The sequence below is a fragment of the Ochotona curzoniae genome, unplaced genomic scaffold, assembly GCF_017591425.1.
Source record: "Ochotona curzoniae isolate NIBS_2020 unplaced genomic scaffold, NIBS_Ocur_1.0 scaffold_4683, whole genome shotgun sequence".
Taxonomy (NCBI): Eukaryota; Metazoa; Chordata; class Mammalia; order Lagomorpha; family Ochotonidae; genus Ochotona; species Ochotona curzoniae.
Genome location: NW_024467121.1, coordinates 25,751,959 through 25,770,219, shown reverse-complemented (window position 1 = coordinate 25,770,219; position 18,261 = coordinate 25,751,959). Strand labels below are relative to the sequence as shown.

Sequence of the window (18,261 nt, the reverse complement as noted above, 5' to 3'; positions counted from 1 at the left end):
CAAGTGTGGACTGAGACTGGATGCACCAAACTGGGCTAGACTCCACAACCATTTGGTGCTCAGGAGGACCAGGGTAGATGTAGGACAGACTAGGCTAGGTGTCTGCCCCTAGTGAACCATGTTGGAGCTGTGTCTGGGTATGGACGAGCCTTGGCCGGGCTGAAACATCCAACAATAATAACTAGAATGGGTTGAAGGCCAGTGAGGAAAGGCTACGGTTACTGCCAGGACAGGAGGTGGACTAAGTAGGACTGGCCCATAACACACTGTATGTACAACATCTGGCATAGGGAGAGGTTCTGATGGAGGAGCTTGGGAAACTCCTGTCAGGACACAGTCCCTGCAGGTGAGCACCAGAACCATCATAGGGGGAAGGCCAATCCAGGCCAGGGAAAAATACCAATTGGCATACATTTGGCATAGGTCGGGGGCAGACCAAGCTGAACCAGTTCACATCACCTGCTGGTGAATCTGAGTACCAGAACAGAGTGTGGGTTGGGCCAGTTTGGTTGCAACACATACTAGTACACATTACAGCTGGGACGGGAGGCCTGCTGGCTGGGCTAGACTATAACCCCCACCAGCGGGAGATGGAATTTGGGGTGGGCTAGGACAAGATACAGCACCCACTGGCAAATGCCAGGGCAAGGTGGACCATGCCAGACTGGGCCATAGCACCCAACCAGCACACATGAGAGCCAGCAGGGGAGGAGGCAAAGCAGATAGGAGGAATGTGGAAGGCTCTGGTGCCTGACCACCACTCCCACTGGAAAGCATGAGTTGGGACGTGGGCAGACCAGACGAGGCAGGGCTACAACACCTGTGGGTCTCATGTGAGCTAGATCAAGGAAAAGCCAGGTTGGGCTGCTTGTTCCTACAGGCACAATAAATCAGATTGGATGAGGGTTGGTTGGACTTTGCCGCAGCATCAGCTGGCAGTGACTGGCACTGGGGGCTAATTATGTCAAGCTAAACTCCAGAACCACCTGGAGAGTGCATGATCCCAGAGTAGGAGTGAGCCCATTAGGGAAACAGTGGTTACCTCCCTCTTGGGTTACTACTCTCACTGGAGAGCATGAAAACCAGGATGAGTGCAGGCATGGCTAGACAGAACGGCACCCACCAGCATGTGTGTGGGCTGGAAAGTAGGGCCTGTTGGGTTGAACCAGGTTTCAATGCCCATATAAGAGCTGAATGGGATGTGGGACAGACTGAACAAGTCTGCTGTACATACTGGCAAACACAGGAACCAGGGTAGGCAGCAGGCATGGTAGGGGTTATGGGGAGTTGCCCCAACCAGGCTGCAGCTCCCACTGGTTTGTGTGAGGGCTGGGTATGAGGTGGGCAGAATCAGACTTGACTGCAACACCCATTGGTTCATGTGGAAGACAGGTCTGAAAGCAGAACTGACCCAGCAATTGCAACCACCACCATAAGCTGATTGGGGTGACAGACTGTGCTAGACCCTGTACTGGCACTCATGCAAATGAATGGGGTCTGGGATCACCTCAGACGAAGTTTCTTTGGGCATCCCTCCAACTGAACTGCTGATCCCCAGAACCCCACCCATGAAGAGAATTGCAGGTTGCATGGTCTGATCATGAAGGGCAGATGTCGGAGCTGAGCCTCCTTGGAGGTTCAGACAGAACAGTGGACAGCATATCCAAGTGTACATGGAGGAAATTCCGTCATTGGTTATAACGTTCTATAAATGTCAGTTTGGTTAATATGGTAGTAGTAATATTTAAATCTTCCATATTTTTAGTAATATTTTTGCGAAATTTGTCAATTATCAGGAAATAAAGAGGTATTAAAATATCCATCTGAGACCTGAATTTGGACTTTTTTTGTTTGTCTTTTGCTTTTAGTGCTTTGGTTTTTACTTTATTTTTTTCTTCAGATAGTGTGAAATTTCTTTAATAGGTATATGTATCTGAATGATTATCACATGTTCCTGATTAGTTAATATTTTATCATAATGAAATGTGCCTCTTTTGTTAAATTTTAGTTTGTCTGACAATAAATGAAAGCCAGAGGACAAAGTCGTAGTGAGATAGCTTAAGCTGCCATGTATAAATGCCAGCCTCTGTGGCACTGTACCAGCTGCTCTGCTTCCAATCTAGCTCCCTGCTCATGTGCCTGAGGAAGCAGTGGATGATGGCTTAGTACTTGGGCTTTTGCCACCCTTGTGGGAGACCAGGCAGAAGTTCCAGGCTCCTGACTTTGGCCTATCCCTGCCCTGAATATTGCAATAATTTTTTAAGAAGGGAAAATACATATGTTTAATTTTTGTAGTAAAATAATAGAATGGAAATTTCTTTGTCTCGCTGTGCCTACCCCTGCACCTACCCCCTCTCTCTGTCACTCTGCCTTTGAAATAAATAGGATAAAATCTTTCCAAATGATGAAATCTTGGTAATTTTGCTGTACTTGCTGTTTGAATAGCTTACTGTTTTTTCCCACTGCAATGGTTTTTCTCCTGCTTATCTTTGCATAGCATTAATTGTGTTGATCGTCTTTACAGCGAGAGCTACGTGAGGATAGCTCCTCTAGTGCCACTGTGTAGAACATTGTCTTCTCTGGCTTATGTACAAATAAAATAATTTGTAGGGCCAGGTGGCATGGCCTAGTGGCTAATGACCTCGTTTTGAGCACCCTGTGATCCCATATGGGCGCTGGTTCTAATCCCGGCAGCTCCACTTCCCATCCAGCTCCCTGCTTGTGGCCTGGGAAAGCAGTCAAGGACAGCCCAAAGCTTTGGGACCCTGCACCTGTGGGACCTTGGAAGAGATCCCTGGCTCCTGGCTTCGGATCGGTACAGCACCAGCCATTGTGCTCACTTGGGAAGTGACTCGTCGGACAGAAGGTCTTTCTCTCTGTCTCTCCTCCTCTCTGTATATCTGACTTTCCAATAAATAATAATAATAATTTATAACAGCTCTCAGACCATCTGTAATTTTCTGCCTTCCATTTTGCTGGTATTTTGCATTTCCTTCATCCTTATATTTAGCTTGCACAATTAGAATTCTACTCCCAATCATTTCTCTTTATGCAGGTCTTTATCTGAAAGGAATGTTCTTTTGGCTAGAATGCTTATATGTAGTTTGGTTTGTACAGCCTAGACTTCCTGTTTTGTCAGAGTTTGCTTGAGAGCCTTTCTTGTCTATGCATCAGCATTGGTTTCAACCTTTTCAGTTTCAGTCTCAATACTTGTTTTTTCTTTTAATTGTTTTGATTTTGATTTTTTGAATTATGTGGTACAATTTCGTATAGACTGCAATTCCTCCACACCCCCACCCCTGACAGATTTTCCCCATTTTACTACAGTGATACAGTCCTTTATAAAGAATCATAATTCTATCAGTCTCTTGTTTAAGTGTCCAACAGTTTCACTGGGAATCCATCTTTCATTTGAAAGCAGGAATGCTTGTTCCATTATACCCCCACATCTGTATATGGTAGACCCCAGTGCTCCATCACTATACATGTCCGTAATTGAGAAGCCATGAAACAAGGTCAACAACTGGTATGAGTTAGAGCAGCCACAACAACAGCAACATCATCAAGAACAAATCACAGCACCAGGGAGTCCCCTCCTCTCAGGGCCCTCGGGTGGTTCCCTCTGTGAAGATGATGGGACCACATGGGTTTTGTGCTATTGGTGCTTTGTCCTCACCTCTTGGAGATCTGAAATATGAGTGGTCCTGTGACCTCAGTTTTTCTGTGGGCATTTTCCTCTTAGGCTTGATTTGTAATGTCTTAGTTGCTCTCTTAAATTTTATACAAGATCCAGCAAAATTCCAAAATAATGTTACTACTCTACACATCTTTCCAAAAGTTCGTAGAGAGTCTTAATTCCACAATGGAGAAAAATAGTTATATCAACTGATGTTTGTGGAATAATAAATTTAAAAATAGCAAAATTATAAATAAAAGGTGGCACTGTTCTTTTCCAGAGAAGACCATTTAACAGTTCGGATTTCTTGATCAGTGATCTGTGGAGTGGCGTCTTCCAGAGAAGACTGCCTGTCTTCAGTGTTACCATACAGCTCCTCTCACAATCACTTCTTTTTTTATAGAAAGATTAATGTATTTTTATTGGAAAGTCAGATATATAAAGAACAGGAGGGACAAAAATCCTCCATTACTGATTCGCTCCCCAAGTGGTTGCAACAGCCGGAGCTTTGCCAGTCTGAAGCTGGGAGCTTCTTCTGGGTCTCCCATGTGGGTGCAAGATCTCAAGGCTTTGGCCATCTTCTACTGGTGTCCCAGGCCAAAAGAGGGCAGCTGGATGGGAAGTGGGGCTCCCAGGATTAGAACCGGCACCCATATGGGATCCCAGTCTGTTCAGGGTGAGGACTTTGGCCACTAGGCTATGGTGCTGGGCCCCACTATCGTTTCCTTAGTATGCCAGAACATTTGGAGCAAGGCTCACAAATTAGTCTATGTAGCAAGGAAGATGCTAGACAAAACATCTCTCTCCCTGTTAGTGAGTATGTACTGTTGTTTTGCGGACAGGAATATTTGGGTTTCAGATTTAATAAAAGAGAGCTTTCTCAAAGGAGACTAGTTTAGATCTAGCCTACCACTCAAATGACTATCTTTTGGGCCATATACATTATAACTAGCTGAATACTTCTTAATGCAAAGCACTTTTATATAACCTGTGGTATGCCTTGCTAACCTTCACATTATAACCATAGCATTGGCTTGGCTGTTTGAAAAATATTAGCACTTTTTCTTAGGGTTTGGTTGGTTGGGCACAGTTGAAGTAGTACTCACAAGTCTTGAGTTGCATGCTCAAGTGACACTTATCCGAGACACCTGCAAGGAATGTGCTATGGGGCCCTGTACTATAACCAGGAGACTAAAGTCCTCTCCTTGCATGTGCCAGGATCCCATAGGGGTGCCGGTTCTGATTCCAGTGGCCCCACTTCCCTTCCAGCTCCCTGTTTGTGGTCTGGGAAGGCAAATGAGAATGGTCCAAAGCCTTGAGACCGTGCCACCCACGTGAGGGACCTGGGAGAGGCTCCTGGCTCCTGGCTTCAGGTCAGTGCATTTCTAGCCATAGCGGTCACTTCGGGAGTGAATCATCAGATGGAAGATCTTCTGTTTCTCTCCTCCTCTGTATATGACTTTCCAATAAAAATAAATCTTTAAAAACAAAGGAATGAACTGTGGATGCAAGTTTCATCTTATTAATCAGCTTTACACCCCTTTAAATTATTTTTGGAAAGTAATAAGTCGCACTAATTCATGAGGTTTTACATGAAGAGCATTTTTGGTGAATAACACTTGCCTCTTAAAGATTTAATACATAGAATGCTATTTTAGTTTATTACTTATAAGGTACTTTTCAGTTAATGTTCATGACAACCTGGAAACACAGGCCTTCTCTAAACTTTACATGTGAAGAACCTGAGATTCACAAGTTAAATTACCAGCCTAAAGGCTAAGATGATATTATTTAAAAATAGGATAGTTACTCCTAGTTTTAGAAATCTCTCTATATATATATCAGTAACCAGAGAAATTTTTTCAGGGAACATAATTTTATGTATAAATGTCAATAAATCATGCCCAATTGGATCAGTTAACATTTAGAGAAAATTTGTAGGAAGTATATATTTATTTATTATGCAATATTATGTACATAATGTATATAATATGTATGTAAAATCAAGCTACAAATTTTTTTGTATTGAAACATTCAACGAACACTAGAAAGTACTTTTTAATATCATATACTCTGTTTTACAGGGGAAAAATCGAAATATGATTTGTTCAATGGTTTGCTCATATAGTTAGATATATATACTCAGGATTATCTGTTTGATTTTTCTAAATCTTTAATCTTTATTGATTTAAAAGAGTTATTGAAAAAGAGGGAGAGACAGAGAGAACTTTCCCGTTTTCTGGTTCACTCTCCTAATGAGCACAACTGCCATGGTTGGGCCAGGCCAGAGCCAAGGTTTTCTTCTCAGTCTTCCAAGTGGCCCAAGCACATGCGCCATTATCTGCCTGATTTCCAGGTGTGTTACCAGGGAGCTGGATTGAAATTGGAGCAGATGGGACTTGAGTCTGTCTTGGAATTTAACTTGTCTTGCCACATTGCTATCCCCACATTTTTTCCAATCTTGATACTACACTTTTTCTTTTATAGTATGTTGCCTTGCAAAGTGTTGCAATACAACTGAGCAGAGAAATCAACTGTTTTAACATAGATATCTCTGTCCAAACAGATTAGGTTGCTCTGTAGTGATCAATTATTTAAAATATAAATACCAGAGAAGTGCTGAGAGAGAATTAAATTTTGTAGTCAAATGTTTTGAGATGTAACTTTAGTCGAATGGGGCACAAATACTCCTTAGAAATGAAAAAAAAAAAATGACCAGTTTTCACACGAGGGTTATTTGTGTATACTTTATTCGTTTTAATAAATGTGATCCAGATATGTCATAAGCCATTTATACTGTCTACCATCTGCACCCCACCAGTCCTGACACCATCAGCACGTTCTGTAGACACATTCTCATCCCATAATCATGACTTGTGACAGCCAAATTCTCACATGGTTCTTTCTGATTCATAGTCTGACTGTTCTTGTATTTAATTGACCAGGCCTTGTCATTTTTTCTTGGACAATTAACTTTGGAGAAATTTATAACTTTTTTAAAAGATGCATTTATTTATTTGCAAAGAGTGACAGAAACAGAGATGGAGATAGCAATAAGAGGTAGATATTCCCCATCTGCTGGTTTGCTCTCCAAGTACATCTAAGAGCCAACATTGGGTAAAGATTAAGCCAGGAGCCAGCACCTCTACAGTCAAGACTCCTACACAGGTGGCAGATACCTAAAGATGTATAGATGTGTAGAGATATTTCCTTTATCTGAAAGGCAGAATAAATCCAGGGCTGGAGTGGGTGGTGGAGAGAGAGAGAGAATATCTTCCATCCACTTGTTCATTCCCCAAGTTACCACAACAGCTGGGTCTGGACCAGGACAAAGCCAGGAACTTCACCAATCTTCCATATGGGTTTGGGAGTCTTAGGGTTTGGAGCGTTTTCATCTGCTTTCCAGATGCACTAGCAGGGAGCTGAATTGGAAACAAAGTGGCCAGAACATGATCTGATGTCAGTATGGGATGCTGACACTGTAAATGGAAAGCTTAATCCATTATGCCACAGTGCCAGCCCTGAAACAGGCTTTCTTATAGGATGTGGACATCCATGCCATGGCTTAACCCTTTGAATCACAATGCCCAGAAAGAAGTACCTAATTCTTGAAATCCTTGAGCATAATTAAATCAGTATCTTTATCTCTTTCCAGAACTTAAACATGGGTGTTCTGGGAGAATTTTGCTTCTCAAACATAGCCCTAAGGCAAATTTAAAAGCAGACACTGCTCACACCTTGGTAGTCAATGGTCAGGAAAATTGTGGATTTTTTAATGTGTGATCTAATCTTCTGCACATACTCATCTCAAAGATTTCATAGTAATTTTCATAGCACATGTCCAAAGCAATTATATGAAGTATGAATAGCCATTTATATTGAACAAATCATTGTGGAGATGTTTATATCAGATTAAATCAGTCTTGAGTACTGGATAGCAAAACAGTGCTGAGCATATTCTAAAACAGAAATGAAAAAGATAAAAGAAAAAATGAGGATTGCATGCCGCCCCATTTTGCAACATCTCTGGCCTTCTTTCACCAACCGGCAGGGTGCCTTCACCGTGACACTAGCAACTCTATTCGCTACAGTCCTTTTCAGAACATTAGTCACAAAGCTAGAGGACTTTCATCAAGTCATCAACTTCCCATTTACTAGTTACACATTTCCTGCCAAATAACCCTGAAAAACTCTTGAGCTCAACAATGTGAAGCCACCTGAGTGGTACTTTTAGATGATGTACTTTTAGATGATTGACCCATTTAACAGCCACAATGCTGGCTGCCTGCATTGGAGTCTTGTCAGTGATAGAATACTGTGGTCTTTGGTGGGAGAATTTGTCACCACTGCTTGGAACACCATCTTCCACTTGGCCCCCAGCAATGTATATAGGAAGATATATAATATACATATGATATAATTTAAAGATGAAATACATATTAGTTTGGAGACCAGTGGCTGATGTTCCATTTGTTTGGAGTTAAAAAAGAAAGCAGAGGTCCATAGCTTCCAGTTAGGTTAATTTTCAAAACACAGTAAATATATAGTGATTGATTTTGAAAATGGAGTTGAACCAGAAATAGTTATTGTCTGTTATTAGTGTAGAAGTATCTGCTTGTACTGTGTTTCTAACATTGTGACATGAAGCCATAAAGAATGAACCCTGAAGGACTACTGTTGGAGTGTGAAGTTTGATTTCTCTTGGTAATAATGAATGCGCATGAATGAAATCAGCATTTGGATGGAGAAGGAATAGCCCGCATTGGGAAGTCATCGTAGCTTTTCTGTTCTCATGTGCCTCTGCTTTGACAGTTTCTTGGAGACCACAGCCTATTTCTTCATGAAACCAAAACTTGGAGAGAAGGAGGTGTCCCCAAATGTTTTCTTCAGTATCTGGCATGAATTCAGTTCTGACTTTAAAGACTTTTGGAAGAAAGAGAACAAACTTATTCTACAAGAAAGGTAGGTGTTTTCATTTGCACAATGACATTTTAAAACCGATATTTTATTAGGTGTGATGCCACTGGGGTTGCCAACTTTTATAGCCTGAATGAAAAATTAAATGGCCCTCACCCTGGGCTTGCAAACCAAAGGGTGCTGACATTTGGCAAAATGTGGAGTCTGAGTGAAAGGAGTAGGCATAGAGGTTGTAATGCTACAGCAAGTAGCTAGGTGGTGTTATGCCAGGACTCCTGTCTGGTAAAATAACCTACAGTGTGAGGGAACTCCCAAAAACAGACCATGTAAGAGCTGGATGCCCTTGCTGTGCTGACAAACCCATTTAACTTAAAAAAGATAGCAAAACCTGTGGAGACATTGCTATTGTGTTCCTCATTGCTCAGTTCATGGGATGGGCCGATTTAGCTGTTCATATCAAAATTTTAGGCAAATGTCATAAAGAAACATGTATGATCAATATTTTTGAAATGACCTTTTAAGATCTTTGCAGAAATGCATCTCATTTGCTAAAATAAATCTTTTCAGGGACGAAAGGAAATCTTTCCTCTTAAAGTATATGAAATAAAGTCTATGTGATTATAAAATTCCATGGAGGCATATTAAATATTAAGTCATGAAGAAAGCTGGCCCTCCCAGACTCACAGCCCCAAATAACTAAGTCTAGAGGGAACATGAAAAGGAAACATAATCCATAGTATAAAGCATACCCTAATACCAAATCAGTTATATGCTTTCTTACTTCCCTGTACTCACAGTGTCTTTGCTTCTGATCCTCAGAGAACTCACATCCTAAGAGACCTGGCTCATCAGTACCATTAAATTCCACAGTTTTCTGCTTATTCTTTTGATTTTGATCTGCTTCCATGTGAAACTGTGGTTACCAATTTAGTTTTCGTTTTCAAATAGATGTTGATACCTTCTTTTTATAACTTTTTTTTATACCTTCTTAAATCAGGTGAAATTAATCACTAGCTTTGGTTGTGCTTTTAGACTAGGCTAGACTTCTGTTCACTCATGGAATTGATGAATTGAAGTCTGTAAGTCTGGCACAGAAATACTGCCCCTTGGTGTGTGTTATGTAGAAGAGGAAAGAGCTGACAAACAGAAATCACTTTAAACATCTCTAAGCAGAATGAGCTTATTCTACCTCACAGTGAATCCATAGCCATTAATATAAAAGGTGTGATTTTGATCAAACATCCATAAGGTGAGAGAATTGCTTTAAAATAAACACATTGAACTCATCATTCCTTTCCTTCAAACTTAATGATGCGATTTTTTACTCAAAAAAGGCTGGGTGAGGCTGGAAAACACTAAGAATACGTTATACTGTGTCATGCACAACTTTCCTTCCTGCTCCTCCCTGGCTCTCCTTTTAGCTCTGGATCTAACTTGGTTCCCCTACCTAGGAAAGGACCCAGCACTGTTGCACATTAAAGTACCGCAGGGAAAGATTTCTGTTTGACCTTACACAGTTACTTGTATCATGTCTGAAAGCTCAGTGCTAAAGAATGATGATGGTTTGATTCAGGCAGCAGATAGGAATGCTGATGTTATCATTTGGAATAGCTACTCTAATGTATGCCATGTGAGCAAGTCCATCACAGCAGAAGGGTGGCTAGGCGTGTCGTGACACAGCCTCTTAAGGTCTCCAGACAAGGACACTATGTGGACACTCTTACCATGGCTGTCCTCTGCTGCCACATCCAGAGCTTGTGCTCATGAGATGTCCTCTTGGAGAAAATGTTTAGATGAGTTCAGATACACGACTCCCTAGCCATGTGCTCTGTGGTATGGAGTAGTGCTTCTAAATAACAGTATCATCAAGAGTATGTGACAGGTGAGCATAAGATTTATTTATTTTTGTTGGAAAGGCAGATTTACAGAGAGGAAACTCTTCTGTCCACTGGTTCACTCTCCAAATGGCCACAATGGCCAGAGCTGAACTGTTCTGATACCAGATGTCAGGAGCTTTTTCCGGGTTTCCCATGCAGGTGCAGAGTCTCAAGGCTTTGGGTAATGCTCTCTTGCTTTTCCAGGCCACAAACAGGGAACTGGCTGGGAAGCAGAACCGCCAGAACATGAGCTGGTGCCCATATTGTGCAAGGCAAGGATTTAGCCACTAAGCCATCATGCAGGGTCCTGATGTTGAAATGTATCATACCTCTTGGCACATAATAAGCAGGCTGCTTTGAAAAGCAAGATCATTGGTCTGAGGCATTTATAGAGCAAGTATCCTTAGTACAGAATCACTGTGATTTCTCATAAATACTGAAAAAGAAATATGCATTTGTTTATTTAGAAACTAGCAATTTCAAGATAGCAAAGCATTGCAGCAAACACAAAGCCATTCTGCATTCCTCTGCAGCTGACTGGGACTAGGTGTAAGCACTGCATTACAGTTCCTGTATTGAAATGGGAGGGCATTTTAGGAATACCTAGAGTACCCTAGGTCACTGACACCAAATAAGACTATGGTCACTTAAAAGTGTGCAGTCAGGATTAATGTGACTAGAACCTCAGGTAGAATCCCAAATATTTAGAATGGGATGTTGGTCCTCAAGCTCTCTGCTTCTATTTTCTGTATACCTACATACACCATAAACAGATTTTGATAGTTCATCTATGCATCCTAACGATATATTTGATTTTTGCTTTGTGCTATTTCTTATTGTTTGCGTTTTGGTATTTATTTCCCCAGGCACTGTCTAGTGTCTTCACTTCTGGCATTGCTGTCATTGAGCCACACTGCCTTTCTTAGTGTTCCCTATAAATAACTGCTCAGTAGACTTACTATGCCATTGCCTATCACGAGGTCCTGGAAATAAAAAACCTTCTGTAGTAACGAACATGCTTGCTTACATAACTTAAATTTAACATTGCCGGTAATAAAACTCTATGTCAAGTGCCTTGAACAAAAAAAGAGAGATAATGTGTAGAGAAACAAACCACAGAAGGGCAGAGGGGGAACTTACTTGTGGAATGTGTGAGGGAAGAATGTGCCTGCAGTTGTTGGGGTTAGCTAGGCGGGTTTCTCTCCTCTACTCCCTGTGTGTCCTTTTTAACAGTCTTTCCTGAGTACCTCTCTGCTTCTTTCAACTCCCCTTCCTCTTCCCTCCTCCTTGTGTCTCCCCTTTCACATGGGTTACCTGTTTCCCCCAGTTAGTCACTCAGTGGACTCGTGGCTGACATCTCACACCCCAGGAGGAGTGAGCACACTCCCTCTCCTATTGAAAATTCCCCACAAAAACTTCCAAGTGTCTTTGTTTCTACCTTTGTCTCTGCACAGTCCAGTATTTCAGAAACCCAATCCTGCCAGAGGGGGATACTGTGAATGAAAGTTCACCATAAATCATTCGTTGCAGTGTGCTTGGAATGAAGAAAGAATGGTTCTCGTCTGCTCAAAAGTAAACAGTAGTTGACTATTCATCAAGTCTTCAGAAATAACCCATGAGTTAGCAAGATTTCTTATCAAGGTAGAAATAGCTTGAAAGATGGCATTAAACATATCCACAATTTACCTTCCTCTGATTTGTATAAAATTCCCTTACCCTGTTGTTTGTGATGCCTTATTAAGTCATGGTAATACTTCTGTGTTTTCTTGCTTTGTTCTGCTAACCCATATCATTTAACTAATATGTTTCTTAAAATGGTGAATCTCTGCATGATCATATTGATTATGGCCATTATCTTTCTTGTCTAAGTAGTTTGCAAAACATAAGGTCCTCTAGTTATCTGTTTCAGTTAGTAACTTCAGGACAGTAGAAATTTCTTATTCTTCACAAGCCATAGTTCCCTAACCTACAAAGTGGAAAAAATGAGAACTATCAGAGGGTGGTATTGTATAACCCAAGTAAAAGGTGCTTGAATTGTTCAATATTATTTACATATTGGATACCTAATGGATATTTACCCATCATTTAGTGTAAATATTTTACCAATTATGGCTTCCTACAAGGTAATATAATATATTGACAAGACTGAGAAATTATCTTAAGAATGTAGTCTATAAGTACAAAATATTGTGACACAATTACTTTCTTGGTTAAGTAAAGTATCTTGGTTCTGAATCAGAGGATGAACTTTTGTTTAAAATCTTAGTGCAACTTTGCCTACGCAGCTACACTGTACCATATGGAGTCCTATTTTGGTGCTTAGGACATAAAAAAAAGAATATTTCTCATCTACTTCCAACTAGGCATATGCAGTCTTTAATATGAAATTCTTTTTTTAAACAAGTCCAGTTATGGCATCACTGAGCAACACAGAACAAAAACAAAAGTCTTATTTTAAAATGTTCAATCTTTTCAATTTGCTGCTATTCATTTATTTACTAGAAGGTAGAAGTAAACTAATATTTTTTCTGCCAAGCACCTCCCGGAAAATCTCATATGACATAGTTTTAATAGGTGAGGAAATTGCCGTACCTCATCCTGTGTTTCCAGGAAGGCATTAGCATTAGTGTCACCTGGTTATTAATAAGGCCCCATGGAACTAGGACAAGAGCTGTATTAAAGAAAGAGACAGAGGTGGATTAAGAAGGTGTGCACTTTCTGACCCTAATTGTCTGACTATCTTCCAGGTTCTGGGAGAAGAGTGGGACCTTCCGAATAACTTCACATCTCACTTTCCCTTTATTTTCAGGCTGGATGTTCAGCTCTGTAACCATGTGAAGTTTTTTGTGATTTTTCCACCCCTTTCAAGTTTCTACAAAGCCCTGAGACAATCGAGTATATTCAATGAAGGTCTAGTCTTTCTTGAGTTAGCAGTCTGGCACAGTTGGGAGAGAATGTGCAACAGAAACAGTGAGAGGTGCTCACCCTTCCAGAGAACGTCTGGCATGGATCTTGGAACTGACGTGAAATTTTCACAGAGAGGGGATTGCAGGCAGAAAAATTGACTCTTGCAACTGGGCTGCAACTCCGTAACATGTTTTATGGCCTATCACAATTTCATATTTAGTCAGTTTAGAATATTTTAATTCAATAAATCAATTGTGACATCAGTAAGGGTTATGTTTAAAGTGTTGTCTAATTTAATTACTTGTGTGTTTTCCTTTTAGACAGGTAGTTTTGATGAACCAAAAAAGAGAGCATAGTTGTTCCTCTAATTGCACAAGCATGTGGCAATCAAATCTGGTTTCAGCCCAGATGAAATTTATAATTAAGGAAATTATTTGGATGTCTGTCCTTAGAAGATTAAACATTGATTTAGAGAATGCCTTATGCCTTGTTAGCATTCCCTTTTCTGTAATTTGTATTCAAGGGAGCTGTATGTTAAGATTTACATATAATGTCATCAGAGTAAGTATTGGAAGGGACCACTTTCATTTATGCCAAGATTCCATAGCTATAATAAATGTAAGACTAAGAGATTATGTCAAATTGTAGCTTTATAATTAGCAAATATGCGAGACAAGTCATGAAAAGTACATCTTTACATTTCAAACTATGCTTAAGTTAGACCTGTATGGAATTATTTTATAACTTATACTTGTATTTAGTTTTTGGCCCATAAATTTAAGTGAAAATATGAATTTTACTGTATTCTTTAGCATGAGAAAAAGAAAAATATGTAGTATAAATAATTAGGAGGCTTATAATACCAAATGAAAAATAGCCAAAAGTGAAAATAATTTAGTGTGATCGTATATAAGATATCTATCGTATTAGGCAGAAATTTCAGCATTGTTTGATATAACGAATAGGAGCTTGTCATTTTTAAAATTTAAATGCATGAAAGTGAATGAGAAATATGGGAACATTGCAGTAAACTATTTTAATAACAGGTACTCATGAATTGTAGATGAGAGAACATGAAACAATAATTGTGACATTTAACAATAAGGTTAGTGTTATTTATTCATAGAAAATCTGAGAAAGCTGAGGGAAGGAAAGATTTCTCCATATGTAATAACACATTTTTTGGATGCCTAAGTCATACTCGCTCTTGGTCAGCTGTTTAGCATTGTTGCATTATGGCGACATAGAATTTGGCCATTTGCTCTTTTCATTTAGCCTCAGTTTCTAGAGATATCAGCCATTAAGAAACTTTTTTCCTAGTGCCAGCTTCCTATAAATGAAGATTTAGAAGGATATTTGAAAAACCACACAGTCAAAATAGTGGCTTGTGCAGACCAAGAATATATGGGGACTATGATTTGTATTCAAGAATAGGAGTAATTAGTATATATTAAAAAGAAGATAGATAACTCTCAAAAACTCAACTTTGTGCCTGGCTGTGTGAATCTTATCCTCTGATGAGACTATTCAATAACAAGTATACATTTAAACTTCAAGTTGAGAAATTTTGATTAATTGGGATTAAGTTACAGTTAACTAGGATAAAAAGTACTGGTGTTTTGTTATAAAGCAGACTGATTGTAATAATGATAACATACCTTATATATCTCCAAAATATCTAGAAGAGAACCTGTGGGATGTTTTCACTATAGAGAAATATTAAATGATGATCTATACCTATATATATTCTGAATACATTGCAGGATACATATATAATATATTTCTGATATCATATACTTATGATAGTATAGTATAAATACATATAATTTATGTATCAGTTAAAATAAACATTTAAAATGTCAATAAATTGCAAGTTGCAATTTGTGCTATGAGAAAAATGAGGAATTTTTGCAGAGTCAAAGGTGTAGGAGAGATTGATTTGCAAAGTTTGATCAGAGGAAGTCTTTTTGAAAAGGCAACACCTATGTGGACTCCTAACGAACTCCAGGGAACTGCTAAATGAAGGAGCATGATGATGATGGAGTAGTGGGGAGCGTGAGTAATCCAGGTGATGGGAGAGTTTTCAGGGCAACCAACGTAAGTGTTGAGGGCTGTGCAAAGCAGATGAGGTCTGTGAGATGCATTGGATGAAGTAGGCAGGGGCTTTATCATGGTAAGAGACTGACATTTACTACCAATGTAACAGGAATTCATCCAATGAGTTTTTAGAAAGGGAATAACCTGGTAGGATTCATCTAATCAAAAGATCATTGGCTATCCAGTGAGTAGTAAGTTGGAAAGTGGTGGTGAGAAGCAGTTTAGGAAATTAACAGTAGTGGACATGGCAAACCCCGGCAGCACTCTAGACTGGAGTAGGGCAATAGGGGTTATAGGAAGCAGATGTATTTAAAATGGCTTTGAAGGAATACATACATGAACTTCTGGTTCACAGGTTCAAGGCTGGACCAGTTTAGGGAGTCGGAAAATTCTCAATGTCCGTTGGGTCATTTAGCAAGCTAGTAGTAATCAGGACATTAGTAACTGAGAAAGTGAGCCACTCCTTTCATTTTCTAAAATTAATATAGAAAAAGATGAGGTTAAAGAAACCTCTATCACTTTGGAAATTAGGAAATTCATTTTGTGAAACATAGAATCCCAAAATATGATATCCTACGATGAAACATGAACAGGAAAATCTTGGGGTTTTTTGGCATCTTTATCTTGCCATTTTACAAGAGATGATTTTTTAAGCTTCAGTAACTCCCCCAAAAAACCACACATTCAAGAAGGTAAGAAAACTTCAGTTTGAGTTGAGTATACCTCAAGGTGATCTAGGACCAAGAGCCAAGAAGAAATGTTCTTGCTTTGATAAGAATTTCAACATCTTTCAGTATGTTTGTAGAAGCTTGTAAGCTATCCGAGCAATTTTTTTTATTTCCTGTGAGTATTTCATATAAATGAAAATAAATAAATAATAATAAAAATTGAAAAAAAAACTTAGCAAAATTTGTAAGTACAACTATCTTGGATCAAGTATACTTTTGGTATAACTTACAGTAGGATCTTTTAGCCTACTAAATATAAGACTAATTAATATGCTCACATCTCATATTGGGATACCAGGGTTGAAACCCTAGGCTGGCTCCTTGCTCCGTCTTCTTGCTAATGCAGACTGTGGAAGGAGTGGTGGTGACTCAAGTAGTTGGGTCCATTCCATTCATATAGGAGATCTCAATTTTATTTCTGTCTCTTGACTTTGGCTGGACCCAATCCTGGCTGTAGCAGGCATTTCGGAGATGATTCAGCAGGTGGAGGTTGCATTTGTCTCTTCTCATTTTTCCAGTCAACCTGCATTTTACCCTCCATCTCCTTTTAAAACCTCTCTCTCTCTCCCTTCCTCTCCTTCTCAAATGAATCATTTCAAGGCTTTTTAAAAAATGTATTCAAAAGGCAGAATAACGGAGAGAGATGCAGAGACAGATGTTGTTTTCTCTCTGCTGGCTGACCTGCCAAAGGGCCACAACTGCCAGTGCTGTATAGGGCTTAAGGCAAAGAACCAGGAACTTTGTCTGGGCTTCTTACATGACGACAGGATCCCAAAAGGTTGGACCATCTTCCATTGCTTTCCTGGATGCATTAGCAGAGTACTGAATTAGAACTGGGAAATCCAGGACTTGCTCTAACATTTACATGGGAAGCAATGTTACAGGCCTTAACTTTACCTGTTATACCACAACACCAGGCCTTGGATATAATTTTTCTTAATTTAAAATTAATATCATATAGCTTACCTGTGCTTAAAATTTTCAATTTCAGCTAGATGATGTGATTTTTTAAGGCTAAGTAATTTTGAAAATGTATTTTGAATCCTTTCATATAATGTAATGATAATGTTAAAAGCAGATAACCAAACCTTTTGCATTTTTGTAATGTCGATTGACCAGTCTTGCGCTTCATATGGATTTGTGCTGAAGCATGAACTTTTCAAATAATCAAAGATGAAAGATGTCAAATACTTCCCATAGTTCATTTCTACCATGGCATTCTACGAGCTGACTTTTATCCTTTCAAATAGAGGAATTATATAATAGTGGATCCCTCCTCCTGTTTTTGCTTCAGAGTTTCACTCTCAGAAACTACCTGTGCTGCTATTACCAGGAGTGAAGCTTTAGAGAAACACATATTTCTTGTAACTGAAAATTTGGGAGCTTTGGGAACACTGCTGTGGCACAGTGAGTTAAGCCTCCATTTATGACATCGCAGCCTATATTAGAAGGTCAGTTCCAGTACTGACTGCCCCACTTCCACGCCAGCTCCCTGTTAAAGGACCTGAAAATCCAGGGGAACATGGCCCCCCTGCTTGGGCTATCCCTATCTGTGTGGGAGAGTCGGAGGAAGTTGTGACTTTCGATTTCAGCCTAGCCAAACCCTGACCATTGCAGCCACCTGGCAAATGAACCAGGGATGAAAGATCTTGCTTTGTTTGTCTCTGTTTATTCCTGGCTTGGTCTCTCTGCTTTTTAAATAAACAAATGATTTTTTAATTGGGAACATTCTGAAAGGTAATGAACAATTAGAGATGAGTCTTGAGAGAAGAACAAGGGAGAGATTTTCTCGACTATGTTTTAGGTGTTGGTCTCTACAGCAGGTTTGAAGCTGATGACAGTCAAAATATTTTGGTAGCTATTTTATTTTTAAAGAAAGAGCATGATCGTTTGGTTTTTCCTGTTGAACTCTGCCTAAGGTTTAGAAATAACCATGGCAGGACATGAAATTCAGACTCAAAAGGAATTATTAATGAGAATGTTTCTAAGTGTGGCTATGTTAGGAGTGGTAGTGGAAGAGCAACCAGGATGACCATCATTATTGTGGCATTTTCAGGAT

At 39.6% G+C, this 18,261-nt stretch overlaps 1 protein-coding gene across 3 annotated transcripts in view; it reads left to right on the top strand.

The window, feature by feature from the left end:
* Positions 1–18,261, top strand: part of FMN2 (formin 2) — a 285,407-nt gene that overhangs the window by 245,494 nt on the left and 21,652 nt on the right. For 2 of the 3 annotated variants that reach the window (XM_040967978.1, XM_040967977.1), the window contains one exon: positions 8,489–8,638. In XM_040967978.1, the coding sequence (XP_040823912.1) occupies positions 8,489–8,638 (150 nt within the window). Of the gene's footprint in view, positions 1–8,488; positions 8,643–18,261 lie in introns of those variants that run through there. The other variant, XM_040967979.1, reaches the window with a different exon arrangement.